The sequence below is a fragment of the Pomacea canaliculata genome, linkage group LG2, assembly GCF_003073045.1.
Source record: "Pomacea canaliculata isolate SZHN2017 linkage group LG2, ASM307304v1, whole genome shotgun sequence".
NCBI classification, from domain to species: Eukaryota; Metazoa; Mollusca; class Gastropoda; order Architaenioglossa; family Ampullariidae; genus Pomacea; species Pomacea canaliculata.
The window spans coordinates 2,525,042-2,548,293 of record NC_037591.1 but is presented as its reverse complement, the minus strand read 5'-3'; the positions used below and the strand labels follow the sequence as shown (position 1 = coordinate 2,548,293).

General features: G+C 42.5%; 1 protein-coding gene across 1 annotated transcript; it reads right to left on the bottom strand.

Annotated features, from left to right (window-relative positions):
• Window positions 1–776: 776 nt before the first annotated feature.
• LOC112556418 (glyoxylate reductase/hydroxypyruvate reductase-like) lies at window positions 777–22,226 on the bottom strand. The gene is given in 5 exon segments (XM_025225408.1): window positions 777–5,450; window positions 5,453–5,727; window positions 6,478–6,648; window positions 9,247–10,170; window positions 21,853–22,226. Coding segments are annotated over 4 exon segments (1,239 nt in total). The 5' UTR covers window positions 9,653–10,170; window positions 21,853–22,226; the 3' UTR covers window positions 777–5,063.
• Between the last annotated feature and the right edge of the window lie 1,026 nt (window positions 22,227–23,252).

Sequence of the window (23,252 nt, the reverse complement as noted above, 5' to 3'; positions counted from 1 at the left end):
GACTAAAGCATGTGTGTGCAGAAAAAATGAGGGGGTAGGGGTCAGAGGATGGATGCGACACCGTGGAGATTTACGTCCCTGGTGAGACAAAATATGGCAAGCATGCGCGTGCACACACAATCACCTTTTGAATATCCGACCCAGCATCAAGTTAATGATATAAAAAGAATGGATAAAAAATACCTCTTTCAACTTTTACAGTTTCGACGTAAGACTGTCTCACTTTCTAGACCTAACCCTACCTTACTTAGCACTAGTCTTAATCACCCATCTTTTACATTAACATAAAACTTCAGCGCGAGCTCCAGCAGCATTTTCAGCGGCTATATGAAGCCCGTGTAGTATACCAAACTTAACAGACTTTACAGGTTAGGTTAGGCCATTGATACTATGTCTTTGACGCTTTGCGAGAGTTGCCACCCAGCAGAGCCCGAAGTCGGCACACCTATAGTTTTGTCGCATGCACACAGTCTGTAGGGGTTTGGAGATGCACTAAAGGCACCTAATTTCCAAAATCGAGGATACATACCGATGCAGGACCTGCTCTCCTACCCAATAACATGGTGAGAACACTAACAAAGTGGGCGCTAAGCTGTTTGAAAGTCATTCGATCGCGACACTCGCACTCACCCTGTGGACAGAAAGGTGTGCAAGGAGAGGGAAGCAAGGCATCGCCAGCGGTACGCACTGTCTCAAACGATCTCTCATTCTACAATATAAAATCGGCCCTATGCTCCACTGGGGGTGCTTAGGAACAAGAAGAACAATATAAAATACATGATTTTAAGTATTTTATTTGAAATGTCCACTGCTGGCACCAAATGCCATAAATCGCCAAACTTTTCATTTCCAGAAGGATATTTACAAAAGTGGTGTATATACATCCTTGACCCTCAGCATGAATAGACCAAAACCATGTTTCATTACATCATAAGCTACCACAACTCAAATTCAAGTTACCACAATGACTGAAAAAAGTCCACACTCTTACACTTTCTGCGAACACCACCAACATATGCTAAAATACTCAAAATACAAAAGTCTGCTGTGCAATATATTATCATCAAAAAAGGCATATCTAGAACTATCTGGCATGTAATTTCTACACGAAGAGGCATTATCACATTATTAAAAGTGTTATGCTAATTAACCTATTCTGTAACTTTCACTAAGGATTTTATCAGTCAGTCGATTGTCCCTTGACTGGTGCTGGTTTTACACCTCTCTGCTGGTGCCTGCTATCAGATCAGTCTTCAAAGCATAGGTTACAAATTGGCTTTCCGCCGATAAAATGGAAGTGTGATGGTCGTGGAGGATTTCACGTGTGATTTTTGTCAGAAAAATGTTGTCACAGCTCAGGTAATAGGGAACACTTTTGACAGACGCTTACTGTCGTGTGCAAAAAGTTCTCGTTTGGTTATTCAGCAGTAAAGCACTCGCTGCGCTCTTATAAGGGATTTTTAAACATTTACTGCATAAGAAGACTGAATGTAAAAAGCTTTCCAAAATCAGACACCTACAGTGAGATGAAATCTATGAGAACCAAAGAGTCAACTTGTCTGTAAGTCGTTAATTCTGAGTAGATTAACAGACCAAAGTAAATGTACAAAGCTAGTTTAATTTAATATTAAGCTCCATGATCTGGTATTCATTCAATGATCTCAAGATCACATTTTAGAAAAATCATGTGAGGGAAATGTATGCAACATTTAGAGATAGAGTCAAAGAACTTGATTTTTTTTTCCAAAATGCATCTATTACTTACACATGGAAATGAGTCTCTCATTCTGTAATTACCAGTGCTAATTCTGCTTACTAAAAACATACAATATTGTCCCATTGCATATATATTCTCACTCAGTAAATACCATACCATTTTGTTCTCAATACAGCCCAGTGTTTAGAAAGAAACAAAAATGACTAAGTAATACTGCACAATAAAATAGGACAATAAAAGCAATGATATGAAAGAGTAAGTGGTGCTCCAAGCTCTCTGACAGTAAGTAATTGAAAGCTTTCTATAAAACACTCAATGCCGATGCATCAGATCTACCCATCCCTTTTAGCCTATACTTTGCATCTCTTTACTACATTTCTCAAAACCATTGAGTCCATTCTTGCCTTTCTGAACCCACTGAATTTAGCAATAATTTTTAAAGTGCAGAATCCTCCTGAAAACAAACTATGAATATTAAATATATCAACACCAATATTTCTCAAATAGTGCTACAAATACTACTGTAGCCATTGCAAGAGTGAGATAAAAATAGAGGTCTTATACTGGGCACTAAGTCAACAGCACCCAAATAACGATTGTAAAATCTTTTTCATTAGCTGCCGTTGCTTTGTTTAAGTTCCCAAATCCAAAGTCAGACCCCTTCCTAACTCTTTATTCTGCTTCTTTTTTTAGGGGTAAGAACATTTAGCAAGATTTTTTTTTTTAAAAAAAGACAAATAATGTACCTTTGCATCTGCTGTCCACCATTTTGACAGTCATTTGCTAGAGCTGACCTTAAAAATTGAATTTAATGCTGAAGTATGTAATTTCAATTGTGTATTTCTGCACATAATGAAGGGAGAAAAATAGATTTATTCAGAGGGACAATGTGGATAAGGGCCAAAACCAAAAAACATAGGTGAATAGAATAAAGTAGCAAAGAAAACTTCAGACACATGTCAGTGGTTCCAAGGTAGGCCCAATACTGTACCTTGGGAACAAAATGACAAACAATGAATATTGCGCAAAAAGAAAACAGAAAGTTTGAATGGATGGCACAAAGGCTGGAGAGGGCAACAACAATAAAACTTAGGCTATGAAAAATACATGAAAGCCTCCAGGTATTTAAAAATACATCTGTACAGTTGCTCAAAATGTACACACCCATACATGTATGTCAATATGCCAACACAAGCACATGCACACACAACACACACATGCAGATAAGGCCAGTGACATGTCATATTAAAGTATTTTCATCTATCTTCATGAAGCCCATCAATACAAGATTGGGTTAGACTGCACCCTCGGACTGTTGAGTATAGGACAAACTTGCTTATAATTACATAAATATATCGTGTTGTGAAAAGGGTTTTATCTGATCCATAAAAGCTGGGGAAAACTCATGACTTTCTTGTTCAGATTTTAATGCATGCTGGGATATTTCGAGTCTTTCCAGTATGTCCTGTCATGATATACAGAGAGAATGGAATCATTGTTTTAGTAAATTTATATTTTAATCAACATTTCAATTCATTTTATATATGTAATATTTTCTCCCACCATGGTTTCTTTAAAAATAAATTGCTCAGAAAATACTTACGTAACTTGTCAATGGTTGTATTTTTGCCATTTAGACACTATTTAGGCACACATTCACATGCTTTCAGCTCTCCTTAATGATACTGAATGGAAAAGCTAAGAGAACTGAGTGTCAAAGTCCATTAAGAGAGTTTGCACAGATGTACATGTACATCATATTCGGTAATTTGTTGAGCTTACCCTTTCATCCTTTGAGCCATCAAGATCTACTTACCCATTTATTTTCACCATAACTAATTATTCTTTTCAATTTAATACAGCATAGAATTTCAGTTTTAAGAAAACACTATCAATTTTTCCAATTCCAATAACTTATACTGACTACAGTCGGTATTATATCCATAGCCACAAAAGTACAATTTACTCAAAGGCTAAGTAAACCTTCTCTGTCCTAAAACAAAAATTCTTTTTGAAATGCAAAATAAAATATTAACATGTTGCTAGAAGGAAATGAGGTCATCAAAGAGCCAGCCATAAAATTTAACAATTACTGGCATTCAATCTTCACGACCTACCATTTTACATAATCAGAATTTTTTTATCATTTAAATTATAATTCAACTAATGATATCAAAGGATTAAAATACTTCATTATAAACTGTCCAATGATAACAATATAACATATAGCTAACATATCTTTTACTGACTTTATATTTACTAAAGGCAAAAAAATAGCTTTTGGACTATGTTTTATCTACTTCTCTATTTGCATTTCACTTGTTTCTGTGATACAACAATCCAGAAATCAGTTTGGCATATGCCTATCACATATACCCTTTTTTTTTTCCTCCTTGGACAGACTTTTAAACCTGTGTGCACCACAAAGCCAGCATTTTAAATTAAACAAGCCACCACCTCCTCATCATATCATTGAATATTGCTAAAAATATTGCATCTATTTCAAATGCAAGTCAGGGTTAGTCACACGTAATACTATTTATCATGCCCAACTGTTTCCATATAATAGCCCTGTGTAGTGACTCCTGTTACAAATCACATACCTGTGTACATGCGAACATGAGCTTACAGTAGTGTATGCATACACATGCTCTCTTTCACACACATACAAACAAATTCTCTTTCTTAATGTTCCAGGTTTTGTTTTGAAGAAAAAAAGTTTCTCTTTCATCAAATTACTGTCATCAATCCTATACATGTTATTACCAATATACATAAACATTTAATATCTTTTTGAGAAATATGCACAAAAAACTATTTAAAATGATTTTTTTTCAGAACTGCGTCATGTGAAAACCAAGTCAAAATGTACACTGACTCTTGAAGTCATCTTCTGGACTATTTATCAAAGTTATCTTCAGATGTCATACAAACATGAATGTAAAGAACTATGCAATCTCAAGCTCATGATTAAACAATGATAAATTATTTGATTACAGATGCTTCATGAAATTACCAGGAAAAGGAGATTAAGTAGAAAATTACTTCAGTCATGATTGCCCTACTGGCCCCATTTTTGAAAATTTTTTTTTCATGGACAATTTAATCCCAATAACACCAACAAAATGAGAAAGCAAATTTTTATTTGGACATCATCACCTTAAACTTGAAGCAGAACTACAAAAATACAGCTCCTATCTATAGTCCAGTCTATCTTTGACTATTTCAGTCTCAAATGGTGTGTGACAAACCACAAGATATTATTGTGATCAACATACAGACTGAGACTTCATGTGTTAAAAATAGATCAACACAGCAAAAATCTGAGCACTGTATACTCAATCTACTACTCTGTTTCTTTCAAGACCTTCAGGAGATTGGTTGCCATCATGACTGAAAGCTTGTGACGAAGATCATAGCCACTCTCCTGTGTCTGAGGCATGAAGACACAATTTCTAAGACCCTGCAAGGGATACTTGAATGGCACTGACATCTGGTTACAGGTGTTAAGCCCAGCGGCACAAATCCGGCCATCCCTCAGGGCCTGGTATAAGGCCATATAGTTCAGTGCATGGCCCCCATCAGAGTTCACCACAATTGCACCTGTCTTCATCTTCTGGAAGGCATCTTCATCAAACACAGCCTCAGACTGTGCTGTAGCATGTGCATCGCACACACAGATGACATCTGATCGGGCAAGGAACTGGTCAAGTGTGACAACCTGCCACTCTCCCATCTCCTCCCTTCTCTGACTCTGTTGTTTTCCTCTTCAGTTGAAGTGGCTGTGCCAGCACTATCTGCACAGTGATCAGCAATGATGACATCATTGGCACCCAGCTGACGTAACCTCTTCGCCACTGATATTCCAAGAGATGTAAAACCGTACACCCCAAAGGTCTTGAACTGAATAAGGTTGCTCCACCAGGCTGAAGTGACATCAACAGGTTTACCTTGGGTCAGACTGAACAGGTCACATGTAGTATCATGGGTCAGATTGTCAATGTGTAAACCTGTAAAATAATTATGATAAAAAATGCACTTATCATCAAAGACAAATGATCAAAATTCACCAGAATGGCATTTTTAAATGAGCGTCTATTTAATTGGATGATTTTAATTTTCACAATCTTATCAAATAGCACACTTCTGTTAATGAAAAAAAGATAAAATGTAAACGGTAAAGGATCCCATAGTCTAGTGACCATACGGACAGTGCACTTCAGTGATCTGTCTTAGGCAAGGCAACTGGTAGGTGAAGCCAAACACTTTCCTTTCACCTTTACCCTCCCACATAAATCTGGCTTCCATTTTTTGTGGAAGCCTGCCAGGTAGGTTGGGGAGGTTTTAGCCTCAGGCCCAAGTGCGATTCACACAGTGACCTTTTGCTCATCAGTCATGGTGGCACTAACCACCAGGCTATGAAGTCCCCACTACAGATATGACTTGTTGTGATGTTTGAAGGCTAGCTTACAGGGTTTATAAGATATTAGGCTTCAAACACCAAAGAGGTCATGTTTGTGACACTAGGTCAAAAATAATGAATACATTCACATCAAAGCTATAATCAATGGGAGCTAAGGTCAGCATGAGCATAAGACAAGGAAAAAAAAGATAAACTGTACCTTAACTACAATATCAATCTTGATGCACATTTCATTACACATACATATGAGATGATGGTGATTCTCAGAAAGGTAGAACATCACAGCTGTATTATGTTTTCTAAAACTACTTGCTGAACTGCAATAAGCAGTACTCACCCTCAGCAGCATTTCTTAGGGTAAGCAAGATGAGAGCCACTGTCAGGTCTGCCTGGGCACTGAGGTCAGGAGGAGGACATGACAACACCTTGATGTTTCTGCGTGCACACTCTTCCTTGTCTATGTGGTCTGTGGTCGCAGACAGTGTTGCTACTGCACGCAGGGTTGAACCTGGCAATCAACAATCCACAAGCTGCATTTTACTTTCCAAGTAAAAAAATTTTATCCAACATTTAGTTTATTTCACAGGTGACAAAAATTATGATAACCTTCTTCAACATAACTTATAGAAGTGGTAAAATTAATTTATATAATCCTTTAACAGACTCGATATAACGCAAAAACACATGCAGAAATTCTTGCGAAGTTTTGGATTTACAGTTGGTTGCTTATATTGTATATATGAGTGAATTTTCCCTGACTTTCTTGCTTTTGTATCATGGCTTACCTCTAGGCTCCCCCTCAAGCCACCTGGTCACTCAGAGATATTTTTATGTTTTAGACCTGACAACTAACCCTGAGAGCTACGTCCAAAACGATGGGAGGATACCTGGTTAATCATACTGACGGCTCGTTGTCATATTCTTTATTTTTACATTACATTAAGTAGATATCTCAGTTATTTGAATCCCTCAACACTGCATTACAATGGAGTCGATTTAGTTCTGGTCAATATTTGTATGGTCAGTTACTGAATGGGTTGCATGTGCCATCGAACAAGGACACTTGTAAATTCAGCTGAACAAAACTTTAAACAATTAATGAACAATTTCATCGTTTTCTTTCCCTCCCTCCCCGACTCCTGTAACTTCTCGTGCTCTCTTCGAGTATCGGTGCCGCAAACACCTGCGATCATTGCCACATCTCATCTCGCGCGACAGGTGCGAATTCTCACCGGCACTGAGAAAACGATCGAAACAGCAGTTTGTGACGTTCCCAAGACAAACATGCGTGCGTGACAGTTTCACGTACCACACACCATGGACAGGTAATGAAGGTAATTTGTTCACAAACTGACGCCTAGTCCCACCGGCTTCTTTATGATTTACGTTTTGGGATTCCGATTCCCAGTGTTGCTCAGTCTGAGTCACAAAACAGACCGACAAACGGTTACACAACAGGCTGATAATATCAGCACTTCACTAGGATTCATTGCCTCCTTCTGTTCATCCGCCCCCACACACACCTACCTACTCCATGTTTATCCTAACCCATTACGTCTGGCAAGAGACGCCGAGGTCAAAGATCGCCGTCACTTTTAGAACAGCGCATACGATCGACGTATACGGGGTATGATCAATCCCACCCGTTCAAAGTTCACCGGTCTTCGCCCAGAAAAAGTAGTGGGTGGTTTAGTCCCTGCACCTCAGCTCGTTGTGAAGCTGCATAGTAAATTCGTTGGCCTCCATATTCTGCGTGGCGTTTCTGGCTCTGATGATTTGTCTACGCAATGCATTAGCATCAGCATCAGCTGGTGCATCTCACTTTTCACACCTGCAAACAAACATCCACAGACAAGCTCCCACTACGGTCCCACTAGCGGGCAATCATAAGGTTCTCGAAGATGTTAAAACCCTATAGTCGAAACAGATTATTGTGCAAACGGCCCGTTGGGGCCTGAACTGACGGCAGATGTTCTGTATTTGAGCCTAACGCCTCCTTCCACCACTTGTTGGCCGACTGGCTGTAAACAGCCGAACATTCCGCGACCCGTTGAGTAATTACCAGAAACTTTGTATTTCCTGTCGTTTAACTGCATGAATATAGCTGAGGATTCGCAAAAAAAGCTGGGAGGACTATGCGTTCATTTGAGTCCAAGAGACTATAGGAATAGTTACAAAAGTGAAGCTACTTTAAAAGCTACAGTACTGCTCGTACACCATAAGTAATGTACACTTTTTGTGTACTTTTTGTCACTTACAAAAGCAAACCCACCGATTTACCCTCCCCCAGCACAACGAGTGTATGGAGTATTTGGCTTTACAATCCCGTTAATAAGCATGATGGCTAGCCCCAAGCAACATGCTAAGACAAACAAGGTCAGGGGCGGAGGATGGCGAGCCAGGCGACTGAGTTATCCAGTCACGTGCACGGTTCATGTCTACGAGCAGGGTCATGGTCCAGGCCGGGGTGTAAAAGTGCGCCGTCCTGGGGTCAGAAAACAAAAGCTTTCAAAAGGATCGGTGCAGCTTTGACTTACGAAGTGTGATCTACTAGTCAACAACAATCTCCTCAGGCAGGGGCAGGTAAGTCAGTCAGCCACCGATTTCCACGCGGTAAACATGGGTTGTTGCCAAGTTTCTTTGGTTTCTGCACAATTAAATGTCGCTAAAGCGCTTCTGCTTACCTTGGGCATTTTGAAAAGTCACAAGTGCACGATGACGGTGTAGACTGTGTGGCAAAACTATTTGCAAGTGGTGGCGAGGGTCCGTGGGTCTATGTGCACACGCGGCTCTTCTTTACGTAAGCACATGCATATGACTATGCGGCATGGTAAATCATAAACACTAAAAAAGGTTTTCGGCTTCGATCCAGCGACTTTTTCCTTCAAAGTCGAGTGCAACAACCACCAAGCATTTTTCAACACGTTGACCAGTGATCCAAAATGTGGACCTCCCTCTTTCTCCCACTCTTGAAGTACAGCTGTCCACACCCAAGGCGATCCAGGCAATCGACTCACACGCACATTCACCTGCCATGAAATCCCAAATATGCAAAATCTCAGCACGTTTTCACACCATGAAGCACACACACAAGCGAGAGACTCACCGGCCTGGTCAAGCACTTCGGCGTCGATGACGTCACTGGGCATGCAGAGGATGCCGTGGACGCCCTGCACGCTCTGAAGCAGCTCTCCACGCGGCACGCTCTCCTCGCTGTCCCACTGGCTGATGTTGCAGTGCGGCAGCAGCACGTCCAGACCGTGCTGCGGCACCCGCCGCGTGATGTACACCAGCGGCCGTGGGCTGCTGTACAACGAGCGACTCCGAGGGCGGCCGCGCAGCAAAAAGTTGTCCACCGCCTCGTCGTCCACCTCGTCGGTGTGGAAGACGTTGTTGGTGTCGCTCTTGTCGCTGGTGGAGCTGTTGATGATGCAGTCGAAGAGGAAGTTGTAGTTTGTGGGCGGCGAGGTGGATTCCACGGAACTCATCGTGTTGGCACGTCGGCGATCCATTCAAGGACTTTGTGTGTGTGTTGGTAAGCAGCTGTAGGCAGATGAATGTGTCAGCGCGATGATGAACTCAAAGAAAGCGGTAAGGGACCGGATGTGACCAGTACAGTTTTCTTTACACCTGTCTTCAGGAGGCACGCGTGCCAAACTCCCTCATCGCTTCGAATCACGTCAGGGGACGACCAGAGATCTTGAAAAACTACTGCTGCCTTTTTTTTTTTTTTCAATTAACCCACTTTACAGATTAGTTCCTAAACACAAACTGTTCCAGAAGGCCGTACGCCCGCAACTGTGCTTGTCGTGGTCTACCGGGGAGAAATCGCAACTCTGTGGCTCGGCTCCGTAGCGAGAAGCCGTTCAGGGTGCAGATGATTCTGCACGGGTGTGCACGGGAAGTGACGTGCTGGTGGACATCAGGGGCGCTCAGTGAAACAAATGCGCCAAGATGTGGCTCCAGCGTGTAGGCCTCAGAGATGTCCTCAAGTCAACAGGTCAGAATGCCACGTCCGCTACTGCGGTTTCTGAAACACAGGAAAGATAACTGAGGTTGAGAATGCTCGTTCCTGCCAAGTGACATGAGCGAAGAAACCACCTTTCCATAATGAGGAAATTTTTCTAACGACGCAATAAGCCTTTCGCTCAATCTGCGCGTACACACAATCAGACGCTACCCTCTTTCCATCCGCACAATTTTTCCTTTAATATGAAGTTTAAATCTGAGACGGGAACACACCAACCCCCAACACACACAAGGAGTAAGTCAGAAAGAAGGTTGAGTAAAGTGACAATTGGACTTGGCAGAAAGCACAAAGTGGAAGCACAACTGTAAATAGCAACAAAAGGACTTCGCCTGAGTGTTAAATGCTTTCTGTGGAACAGTATAATGTAAACAGAAATGCATGCACGAAGAACAAATATAATCAATCAAATTATAGGATGAAGTTAACGGTATCAGGCGTGTGATGGGGGAATGTCCACACGTTCACAGCGCGCACTCGCATCAGTAGACCGTCCACAGCCTGTTCCATGCTTCCATGTCACGCGCTGCTGCCAGAAACTTGGCCGCCCAGCAAGCAGTGGGAGGGGGGGATGGTGTTGCTATCTAAAGAGGACCAGGGAGTGGGGTGCGGAAATCGGTCGACAAGCCTTATCACAACATCTCTCTCAGCTGTTGCTGCTGCACAGCAGCGCCGCACAACAGATTGCAACCTACCCGCTGCACACCCACCCAGCTCATCTGTCTGCACTTGGAAATAAATTGGTCGGTCAGTAGTGCCAAAACACCTATTTTTATTTTCTTTACAAAAATCCGTTTACTGCGTGCTTCAAGACCTGTGGGGAAGTGTAATTGTTGTTGTTGTTGGTAATATATTTATAAGCTGGAAGTTTAAGAACCTCAAGCACCAAATCAAAGAATACGACCTTTCAGTCGTCGTTAACGTCGATGAACGACGGACATCAAACGACTGTTAACGTTCGGCTGACGTATCGATCACTTGTTTTTCCTTCCAGCTATTCTGGGCTCTGAGGGCCTTGACCCACTTGCAGCCTGTGCGCTGCTGAATCATGGCTGCTGCAGCGACCAAAACAAGTCCGTGTCGCTGACCCACTGAACCTTCCACATCGAACTGTTGTCACAGCCGCGCCACCTGCCAACTCAGCGGCGGGTAGGTGCAGGGATTTTTTTTTTAAAGAAAATTAGTTACTGACCTTGTTTGTCTGCCCTTCACCCTCCCCTCCCCCCCCCCCACAGACACACGCACACTTCCCTCTCTCTGGTGGTGTTGTGATTCTACACTAAATATTTGTCATAATTAAATGTTTCCTCACTTTAACCAAATATAGTAAATACTACTCAGTAAATTTGCTTTGGCTTATTCAAACTCACCAGCTCTCTCTTCTTACACCCACATAGACACAAGCACACCATCTGAGGGAGAACAACAAAAATAAGAAATCAGCTGAGAGAGAGAAAAAAAAACCCCGAGATGTAGAGACCCAGACACTTCAGCAACCCTTCATCAAATGTAGCCAGAGTTCCTCGTTCGCTGAATCATCTTCCACCTCCCATCATGCACACATGCTGCATCAGCGAGCAGGTGACCTTTGACACTTCCATCAGACGCGCGCACAGTGTTGACAGCACCGAGCCTTGACCCACAGCCCCGCACTTGTACAGTCTACAATAAATATATCAACTGAGATTGGTAGCCGTGCGTGTCTGAGAGAGGTCTGTCGATCAGTCGGACGATGGTCAGAGAGAAACAGACGAAAATGGCCGAGCAGTAAGATGCCAGGTCTGTTAAAGCTCTCATGAACTATATCTTATCCGCTCCGAGCAACTTGTTTCTGCGGTGTTTACAGAGAATCTCTGCCGAAGGAAATAAATCAGGCGAAACTAAACGCTTCGCGAGGTGTATTTGCCAAAAGAAATTATACCTGGATTCTTGTTGCTGCTAGGACATTTTTAGGTTCAAAGTACTTATTTCAGTGTATCTTTTTCAGTTTTATATCAGTTTTAAACTCTCATAAAACAATAAAAAAATAAAGAATTATACAATATTGTTCGGTCTTTAAAATGCGGGTTCGCGGCAACAAGTATAGTGTTTTATGATGTGTGTGTGTTGTGGGGGACGATTGGTGTTTTACACCAAGCCATCAATTAAAGCTATAATATTTTTATGGCAAAGCAGCCTTGTAACCTGGTGCCACGTGCTGCAACAATACAAGGAGCTTGCATCGAGAGCCGGTTCTACTGGCGAAGTAGCTGGCAGTCCTCTAGGGCGCCATCGGGTGGTAGAGATGGGGAGACTGGAGGATTGTTGTGTATTATCTGAGTCGGTCTTGATATTTAATCCCCAGATTTTAAACGTAGAGCTGACGGTTATAAATTTACTGAATGGTTTTGTTTTTTTTTTTCGCCGGTGTTATGCACAGTTTTGTGTGTGTGTGTGTGGGAGGGGGGGGGATCAAAAATATATCTTCAGTCTAAACCCATAATAGCCCAGTGCCTACCCTGCTTTAAGCAACTCTTTTATGGTGACTGTCTTATATATTTGAATACATAGATGCTTACCTCCTGCTGAAGATCACAACAGTAAAATTCTCATCTCACAAAGACATCCACACGGGTAAGTGCTAGCGAGACACAGAGAGACCAGAAGCTCCAGTCAGACCTCAGCAAGATGATACTCTGGACGTTAATGATCGCACTTAAAGGTCAGAATGTATGCATCACACGAGACGAGACAGTGACTGATATCGAAGAGAACACATAATCATTGCTGATATTTCGGGCGTTGCGCTTGTGGAAGAGGATTTACTTCCGAGGGACTTTGATCCCGGGCTCACCTAGCTGCGTCGATGTACACCTGTCTGAGTGAGCATGCGTTCTCCTAGTGCTGCTATTTTTACCTAAGCTTCAGAAAAGACGATAAGTCTGTTCAAAGACGTTAGGGCGGTCACGTGACCCAAGCAGGGATAAGACTTGAAGACGCCCAGAATAGTCTGGATGTCAGTCAATAGTGACGTCAGCACCCGACAAGTGCACCAACTGCCAAACACGCTGCGTGGAGGCCGCTAGGGTAGGAGGGAGAGGGGGGGTGGGTGGTAGATCCCTCCAACCGACCGCATCACCAGTCGTCAACGTTAGGCTGCGTGAGCTCGATGAGTCACGAATTTAAAGGCACACTCGAAACCTTTTCTTTAAATAAAATAACACTAAATAACACAAAAGACGCGCAATGCCTGCAAATAGCTCCTCCTTTCGGTTCGCAAAATACAAACATCAAGACAAACAGACTAACCTTACATCTGTGAACTCAAGTGGGAACATGGTTAGACTTATATCGCAAAAACAATCAATGAAGGCGTTTATTGACTGGGTTACACACGTTTCTTTACGAAGTCAAGTTGATCATTTTCGTAGAGGTTTGAAGACGTATGACAGAGGACTAATGACTCTCACATCGTAAATTAGAATCTTATCTTTCTCATTTTACACAAAATTCTGCTCTGGTGTGGCTTTAACACCAAGACACTCTACAGAAACAACGAACGAAAGAAAATATAGCAAAACCTGTCCGCGATGTCAGCGTGATGACGAGGCCACATTCCCCCCATCCTCCATCTGAAGTACAAGTATAACAAAACTGAGCCCCGATCACGACCCTGCCTTTACCCGGACACCCGATACTAATGTCGTGGCAGAGCTAAGACCGCAGCTGCCCGAGGCTGCTCAAGCTGCAGGAGGGCTTAGGATCAGACACCTGCTCGAGGCCGAAACCACAACAAATCTCGCGAGCACATCAACAAGAAGTTATTCTCAGAGTATAGTAAGGGTTTGACTTTTACGATATGTATCGCTTGTGGTTCCCGAAAGTTTTTGTTATGATCCGCTTTAACTTTTTGAAGTTCAGCCCAACCGTCCAACGCGTCCAACCCATGAATAAGCAATAAACTCTTAACTTTAAAGAGCTTATATAATAATAAACACGAAGAGTACTAGTAAAGCGTAAAGAGGAAAATTCTCCACAAACCACAGGAAATGTAAAATGTGTTCAGAAATCCTGCCTACGAAACCCGTCAAAAGCGTTGCTTGTAAAAATAAAATGTTGTCATGGTCTACTAAAGATGTCTGTCCTAGTGAGAGGATAAAAAAAAACAGGATCTGTTACTACACACAACGAAAAAAAAAAAAAAAAAACCCCAAACGAATGAGCTTTCTTATCGTCGGGAGGCTACAGCCGCATTTCTCAGCGTTTTACTTGTGACACCCCACAGACAATAAAAGGTAGGTCCTCGCTCTCCCCTTAGCCAGCTCATGTCACTAATACCGATATGAGATATGAAAACTTTGAAAAAGATGACCACCTTCGCGCCCCCTTGTCAGCAACCCACACAGGTTGAGAACCGAGGGGATGGAGGAGAAGGCAGCAGTTCTTCATAACTCCTCCAACAAAGCCGACTATGACTGGTCATCGGCGTTTCTTCACTCCATACAAATGGTGACAAAACATGGGGGGAGAGTTTCACCTGCATCGACGACACTGCGCCTCCAAGCGGTCGTGGTGCCGCGCGGCAGTTACGCGACACCGCACATTGTCGCTGGTCTGGGAACCAGGCCGATCCGGTTTCTAACAACCAGAGATGCATGCACGACCTCAGCTCTGAAAGTATCACTTCCGACAGGCGTGCACGAGTAAACAAGCATGCTATTGGGGGATGCGGATGTACAACAGTAGACAGCTGTCTACAATGTCGCTCTTTCTACAGCCTCCAGAAGTCGGTCAAATGCTTGGCACGACGCCAGGCCACGTTTTCCGTTTGTGGTCTGTGTATGACTAAAAACACTGACAGACTTACAGAGTTAAACATACATTTTCCAACTGAGATTCACTGAAAACAATTTACGATGAAAGCAAAGATGTTTATACGATGTTGAGCAGATTTCACTCCAGACGTTGAGGTTTGTTGAATCACGTGACTGAAGTTACAGACAAATGTTTGCTGGCTTCTGACTACCACTGGGCCAAGCAGTTTTCGAAGGTCGTTGAGGGATGTGAGGACAAAAATTCATGTTTTCATGGTAGTTGTCGGCTGATAGGTATTATTCTTCCGCAAACTTTGAAACGGCGCATTCTTCAACGTCAAGCGCACTACTGACCGAAAAAAAGTCCTTCCGGACAAACGAGTGTATGGTCAGTGTCTCCAGCTCCAGCTAACCCTACGCTCAAGATCCAAGATTCCCTCCAAAGCACTTCAGACACGTCACAAAGAGCGTCACTGCACGTGGCAATCAACTGAGCTAAAAATAGTCTACTAATGACCAGGTAGAAATCTTATCGCCTTCAACAAAACTGACAGCACGACCAACGACAGCAAGTCAGCGTCCAGGACGACCACGACACCAGACCAAACCAAGACACATTGTGTTCCCCACCTGTACCTTAGTAATGTTTTTGGGTTTGGGGAAAGATAATAAAACCCAACAGGGTTCGATTTTCTGTGTAAACATACCCTACCTCCGCAGAAGCACGTATACATCACGTGAACCAATTCGTGCACTCATGCTACGTTGTCAACATCGTGTTGTTGTCGCCTGCCTGCGTAAGCCTCATTTATTTCTTCTTCTGGGTCAGCTGAAATCTGTCCGTCGGCAATACCTGAGCAGACAGCCTCGTAATACACGAGGGTAGAAACACCTTTTTCACTCTTTAATCGAGTGCCTGTCACGTGTCACGGTGATTCCTTGCGTTCACAGAAGTCGTTCTCGTTAGCGTGTGATAGACTGCATCCAGAATGAGCAAGTGGCAGAAGTTGCTGACAACAAGAACAATGATCTATTGGCGCAGCACGAGGCCATCAGCAGGAACGCACCACCCAGCGGCGCTGTTCTAGCCTCACTTATCATCACGTGTCCAGCAGCAGATCCGCCGACACCACGAGCTGTTCACGTGCTGCGAGACTTGCATGTACGACTAGGAGAGTGAGAGAAGGGTCAGAATGTAAACCAAGTGCGCGCATACACACACAGGGAGAATCTTGAATACTGGGGAGAACGTGACCTATAGAAGCCAAGTACAAGTAAGCGGCATGCCTAACAGGTGCAATGCTCTTTCAAAACTTCCACTTCATACGGTTAGTCCCCAACTAAAATGTCCTTACAATCTATACAGATCATAATTATCTAGTTAAAGGTTAATTAACACTTTACTCCACGTCCCCTTCAACGACAGCATGAACATTTCAAATGAGAGACAATACAATGTGCAGTGGATTCATATAGCGAGATACTTAAGGAGACCAACGTTTTCATCCCATTTTATGAATATTTTGGGTCAATTTATATATATATCTGACATACGGGCCAGTCCGATGGAAAGAATTAATATCTCTTCCTCTGTCGTCTTTACGAGGGTCACTGTCATCTCCTGACCTCCCAAGGCACAGTGCCCGCGGTGATGGAGTCACAGGAACATGAAAGTCACCTCGTCCGCCTCTCACATGCTGGCTGATGCAACACGCAGACACCGTGCGTTCTCAGAGCAGATGACTTGTGGAGTAAACATTGTGTGTGAGTGTGTGTGTCGTGAGTGAACAAAGTGCTGTACACATGCCGATAAACTTTACGCCGTATCGTCCATCTTAAAGAAGGCTCTAACTGGACAAATATATGAACGAATGCATGACCGAGTTTTTGACCAAGTTTTAACATGACACATATAAAAACTTTTACCACACGTGATATTTGTCCCTGCCCTAATGCTTCTCTGATCATCCACACAATGCCAAGCTTGTCGTGCTAAAATTAAAAAGACTGATGATTTTGTAACTGTTAACAAAGTTTTTTTCTGAAACGGCAAAGTGTGAATATTGAATATTGGACAGCTTTGTGCTTTCAAGCCAAATGAAGGCTTGGATGGACAAGAGTTTATCAGTCCCTGAGGCGAGCACACTTTCAACGCCAAGTGCACTAACAGCTGCGAACCCTCCGCTAAAACTGTCTTAGCTGAACGATCTTAGCAGGTCTGAACCTGGTTCAGCGATCATCGTTGATGGCCGTTTCGTTCTTAGCTAGGAAGAATAAGGGTCCAACAAACTCAGGTGCTGAACAAGGTGGATAAAAGGTTCCCATATAGTATTGTGGGCGTTCCCTGTCGTAAGAAGAAGTACGGAGCAGGAAGTTATTCAGATGTAACGGAGTGGCTGTGTGCATAAAATGCATATAAAATAAATATGTGTTTAATGTAAAGTACCTCAAGAATTATGAAGCAATACACCGATAACAATAAGAAGAAACGGCGTGACGTAGTACACTGTTAGCGTGACGTAGTACACGGTTATGGCGTTCGTTGATCGCAGGTGCGAATCGTAGCGGACAATTAATTAACGGATGGGTTATGGAGGCTGAAATTTACAGGTTAGTTTTTATATTGCCTGTATCTACTCATATCTTAAAATAAAACACAATCCGTTCAGGTTGATCTTAATTTAAATGTAGCTTTAAGAAGTGAGGGGAAGCAGGTTAGACCACTGCCCTCCGAACCAGAGGTGCGCCGATTCGATATCTTGACCCCCCCGTCCCCCACCCTCCCCCCAAAAAAAGCTGGCTCAAGAACCAACAATCAGCTCTAAAAAATAGTTATGGGACGATCTTTACTTTCACCATTTTACAAGAAAGCACGATCTTGAACCCAATGTTCATTATTTAACAAGCGTTTACAACTGCTCACAGGTTTAATTTTAAACCGTTAAACAAGAAGTATAGCTTTTTACGAACGTGGCCTTTGCAAGGCTTTGCTCAACAAATGTTGACGCTATGTTTTGGAGGGAGGGCGGGAGGGTAAGCAAGTTGTTCTTGTTCAACATGTCGACCAAGTCCTTGACACGGCTCAGTGCCCACAGGACGTTGCGAAAGTCTCTCCCTCCGCCCCACCCTACCCCCTCGCCCGCTCTGCCTTACCTGTCAGCAAAGCGGAGACTAAGGTGAAAACCTTCACGTTTCAAGGTTGCTTCCGTGTCTACTAAAGGTACTGACAAACTAAACGTAAGCTTTATATATATATAAGCTATATATATATAAGCTATATATATATAATCATCCTGGCTGAACATTCGGAAAGTCCGTGGTGTAACAGCGATCAGTGCCTACGAGAGCCTATATCTGGGCGATTCCAAAGATATCAGGTAGCGTGTAAGCCACTGTAAGGAGTCCGTTCCCAGGAATTCCCTGTCATGAAGTCAGACTCCCCCTTTTAATTCTTTTTCGCGATTAAAGTTTTCTATCACTAGGCATACCACCCTCTCCTAGTAAACATTCTTGACAAACCCTTAGCCTCAACAGCAAGCTGGCTGTGACTTGTATGGTCATATCTTCACTGGTTTCGTCTCTACTTGTACTGTAGCGTTGCTTTCTATTTCTTCTTATGTTACGATCATCAAAACGGTTCAGCTATATGCCTACTCAGCCCTTTTACTATATATATACACAATCAACAACTTATGTGGACGGACTAGCACAACCCGTAATTAAATGTAAAACTGAATCATGTCTAGATAAGTCATACACTACTGGAGACTGGTCAATGTTTACAGACTCCACCTAAGTATAATTTGTAAAACATGAAAAGCTTTACCCAGCGCACAGTTCTATCACAGACGTATATATGGATATTACAGTTCGCGGTTCTATGAAGATCATTCTTTACCACTTACCGGCAAATGTCTGATCAGGTCAACCATGTAAGCGTAGCTACTTCAGCGACCAGGGTAACAAGAGAATCCATGGACTACTGACAGTTAAATCACCAAATGACACTATCGCTCTTGCCCCTCTCTCGCCCTTCTCACCTTTTGCTCCGCTCAGCTGATGTCGAGACTGAGGGTAACGGCAATGTGTGTCTAGCACGATCGTGCGTACAAAGCCACATATAAGATTGGCGTTGATTGGTGGATAATTTTATCCAGCGTGACGTCGTTTTGTCTTCTCAATGTGCTGACGCAAGTTTGGAGAAAGGTCAGACGACCGAGACTCCATAGAAACCATTTTGTATTCTACGATATCAACACTTAAAATACACCCTTTATCTCAGCACAACCAGGTGAAACTTGAAGCTGAGGCCCTTGACTACAAAACACATCCAAAACAGCACCACAACGGTGGTCTGCAGGTGTCGACTATCAGTACTTCAGGTAAAGGTGAGTGCCATGAAAAGAACATAGCGTTTATAGAATATGCAGCTTTACTACCTGAGTAACCCTGGAGCAAATATGAAGACCATGGTCAGGACTAACCCAGCTTTCACTGTAATCAGATGCTGGTTAGTATATATTTCAGAGACTTTACCTAGCACTGATATAGATTGTGCTAAATGATAAACAGCCCCATTCTTAAAAGTTAGACATCATCTTTCAGTTACTCTACAGATGTTAGTTCATCATCATTACACAATGCTATGTCAGCATGCTAAATATATGCTAGATATGTGAAAGAATCTATTTATTTATCTTGCCTTTATATTTTGTATTATGACGCTGAATCAGAGCATGTAATCAACCAAGCAAACTTTGAATTTCTGCCACTAGAACAATGCTTTCAGCTACCTATTGTTAGAAATGATAGTTTCACACCATAATCAAGTATCTTCCTAAACTAAGGAGCTGTTCATGCCAATGATTTTATAAATTATGGTCTGGAGTTAGAATGAAGAGATCATCTGTAACAACAGAATGCATATTAGTTTTTGTTGCATTGTTTTCAAGATGTCTTGGAAACACCTAACTTCTCTTAATCTGAAATAAAAATGTTTTCTTAATGCTCTTAACTTATCTTTAACTGTCTAAGTAAAAGTAGTCCTGTAAACAGTATGTAGCAATTCACATACAAAGTGTGTTCTCTGGTTCTTAGGTCACAGTGTTTGCAGAGGCCCACTTCACAGAGAAAAGCCTTGAAGTAGGCAGCTGCCCTGTGACACCATGGTAACAATGAAAGTGCTATGCTGTACACAGGCTAATCACACCAAACTCAAGGACATATGGTATTGTTAAAGAAAATTAAAGTGGGTTTCACCCCTCCACCCCCCAATATGTTTGCCAGTTGTCTTGACCTGCGTGGACAAAGGGAAAGTAATGGTTTAATATTTGCATGCATGTTTCTTAAGTTAGCATGCATGTTTATTATGTAAGCATGCATCAAGACATGTAGAATTGTCAATACTGGTACAAGTTGTTCCCAAGGTCCAAAGTTCACAGTAGGTGATAGGGCATGGTAAAGAGTTCCTTCTCAACCCTTTCCTGATTACACTTGTCTTGAAACTGTTTCTCAACAGTAGTTAGTGCAGGAAAATGTGGGTAAATTTCAGACCCAGATGGTGACTTTGCATATCTATCACTGAAACCAAATGCATTTTCTTCAGTACTTATTTTTACAGGCAAAACTTTGATTTAAAGGAATGCATGATGCTTGTGAATGACCAGACTGATGCACCCATAACTTAGTGCTCCCTCCAGCAAGTGGAAAAGCCTCAACTAAAAACACTTTTCAATTTAGCCATTATTCTTCAGTAACATTATTTTTCATTTCCTTCTATTGCTGATATAGAGAAATGCATCCCAGACACATGATTTAAAAAGTCACATCAGGTGAAAACCATCTTAAGTAATAATGGTCATGTTTACCCATCTTTTGCATATGATTAAACATTTTTATTATCATTTCATCTACCAAGCTTTTTTCCATGCTTGTTGTTGATTCGCTGTTCTCACATCTAGCAAACAATATTAAATTTTTTTCACATGATACAGCCTTTCAAGCCAGTTTGAGTTAGCTGTGTTACTTTCATCTCAAGCCCTATTGATGTTCGAGCAATATTTTTGCATCTTAACACAGGTTAAGGATAAAGTAAACATAAGACCCATTGTCAGTGTGAGGACAAAGGCAAACTGACCGACAAGCATAAGCGGGCGCCCATTTCTATCTAAAGCCCATTTTCTGTCAGCTTGACCTCAGTAGTGGTGGATCACCAGAAAACACTTACGGTTACACCTAAGGTGGTACTTAAAGGTAACATACATAAAAACTACACACAGCAGTCAGTTTTACCCTTACTGCAACTTTTTTATTTCTTTGCGTTGTTGGTTTCTTTATGTTGTTAATTTAATTTATTCTTTTTTACAAACTAAAAAAATGAGTTATTACAAATTCGCGTAAACCGCAAGTCGACTGTAAAATATTTTTGCAGTTTATCTGCCATCTGTAGGTTCCCATCATCTTATTTTAAAAAAACTAATAGTATTTTTTCGTATGCAAACAGTATGTAGTTATTTGTAAATGGATGAGTTAAGCGCCAAATTACTGACAGACTTTACGAAGGCTGCTGTGTCGACTGTTGATAGCCCTTGTAGCGAGGTCAGACGTGTTTGAGACGACTGAAATGTAGGTCACAGAGACGAGATGCGACCACCAGCTCCCCGCCAACTCAGTTCATGCGAACTTCGAGGTTGCACCGATTGATCAAGCTGCATGAGCATAGATCTAAGCACCTCTTGAAGCGAAAATTACTTGCAGATGATGAAAACGCAAAAACATGAAACTACCGCTGCGCACTAAACGCTATTGCTACTACGAAGTAGTCCGGGCCAGCAGCATGGTGGCAACATGAGCGAGCCAAGGAAATCAAAACAAATATACAGTCGGGACTTACCTTCATGCATGCGCGTACAGTCTGTAACGGCAGCTGTGCTCAAAGTTGTAAGAAGACGAGCATCGATCTGACGTCAGTGGTAGATCTATCGGTGCTATATTATTTGCGATTCTGTTCCACTGTTTATCGCTCAGAGTTGTCGTCTGCTCCTCTGGCTCTGCGTGCAGCGGTTAGCCTCGCTCTCCAAATTAGGAGTCGGGAAATGGCCTTCAGTGCCTTGTACCGAACTAAAAAGCGAAGATGATAATAATAAACGCTGATGATATAGTCTGCAGAAGAAAAAGACTGCGTGTTGACTCCTCTCGGTGCGCTGTGTAGCTATGAAGCTGAAGCACACCACAAACAAACTACAACTTGCAGCCCAACAACAACACGCGATGCTTGCTCCGGATTGGATAAAATTTCGGCCACTAAGCTCCGCCCACTTATCCCCGGTAGTGTTGTGTGTGTTGGTGCGCGCGCGCGCGTGTTTGTGTGCACCGTGCACACCAGTTCGTGTAGGCGCATCGAGAGTGTTGCTTCAAACAAAGAGTATATTAAAGCGTACGCAACATTTTGCAATATCATCGATTTTCATTTTTAAAACATGACAACAGTGAAGCAACAGCTATATTGTTGATGCTCGACAGGGGTTGGAGTGTACCTGACCCCCCAACCCCTTCTGATGCCCTTTTTTCTCTTTGTTGGTGACTGCGGTTATGACAGCTTGTCTTCCATCTGGACAACAAACAGGAAATGTGCTTGGTTCTGTTTGAGCTCGTTTAGATAGTAGATACTAAAAATAAACTATATGAACATGGTCAGAATTACCATACTTTTGCACATTAACAGGTCAGATTTTTTTTTTGCGAAAACCAATTCGTACAAACAGCGCAGTGCATGGCGTACACTTGATGGAGTTGGGAAGACCATAAATTACACAGGTGTTCCTGAGCCGAACGTCAAAACTGGATGCCACGTATAAAGGTGTTTATGACCGTGTGGTCGAAAGGTGCGATAGACCCGCTTTGTACAGGTGACGTCTTGCCAAATGTCGTTAGATGTAGTAAAATATGGATATATTTGCATATCTGCTAGGTCAGCCCGGTCGATCCATCGACTCCCTCGAAAGAAGGCGTTGTCCAAAATGCACGCTCGTGATTGGCTGGTCTAAACACACCTTCTGTGTGAAGGTGAAGGTCATTATTATTGCCGCCGCGCAGTGGCCAAAAACTAGCACAAGCAGTTCTTGCGAAAGTGGAATATAATTCGTGTTAGGCAACGTGACAGCACACCACGCACTTGATCATCCTACCAGAGCGAGGGCTTGAGAGCAGTATTACTAACTGTCCTGACACCACGAACGATAGAACGATCAGTCACTAGAGCGCGTTACCTATAGAAACGGGACCAAGGATTTA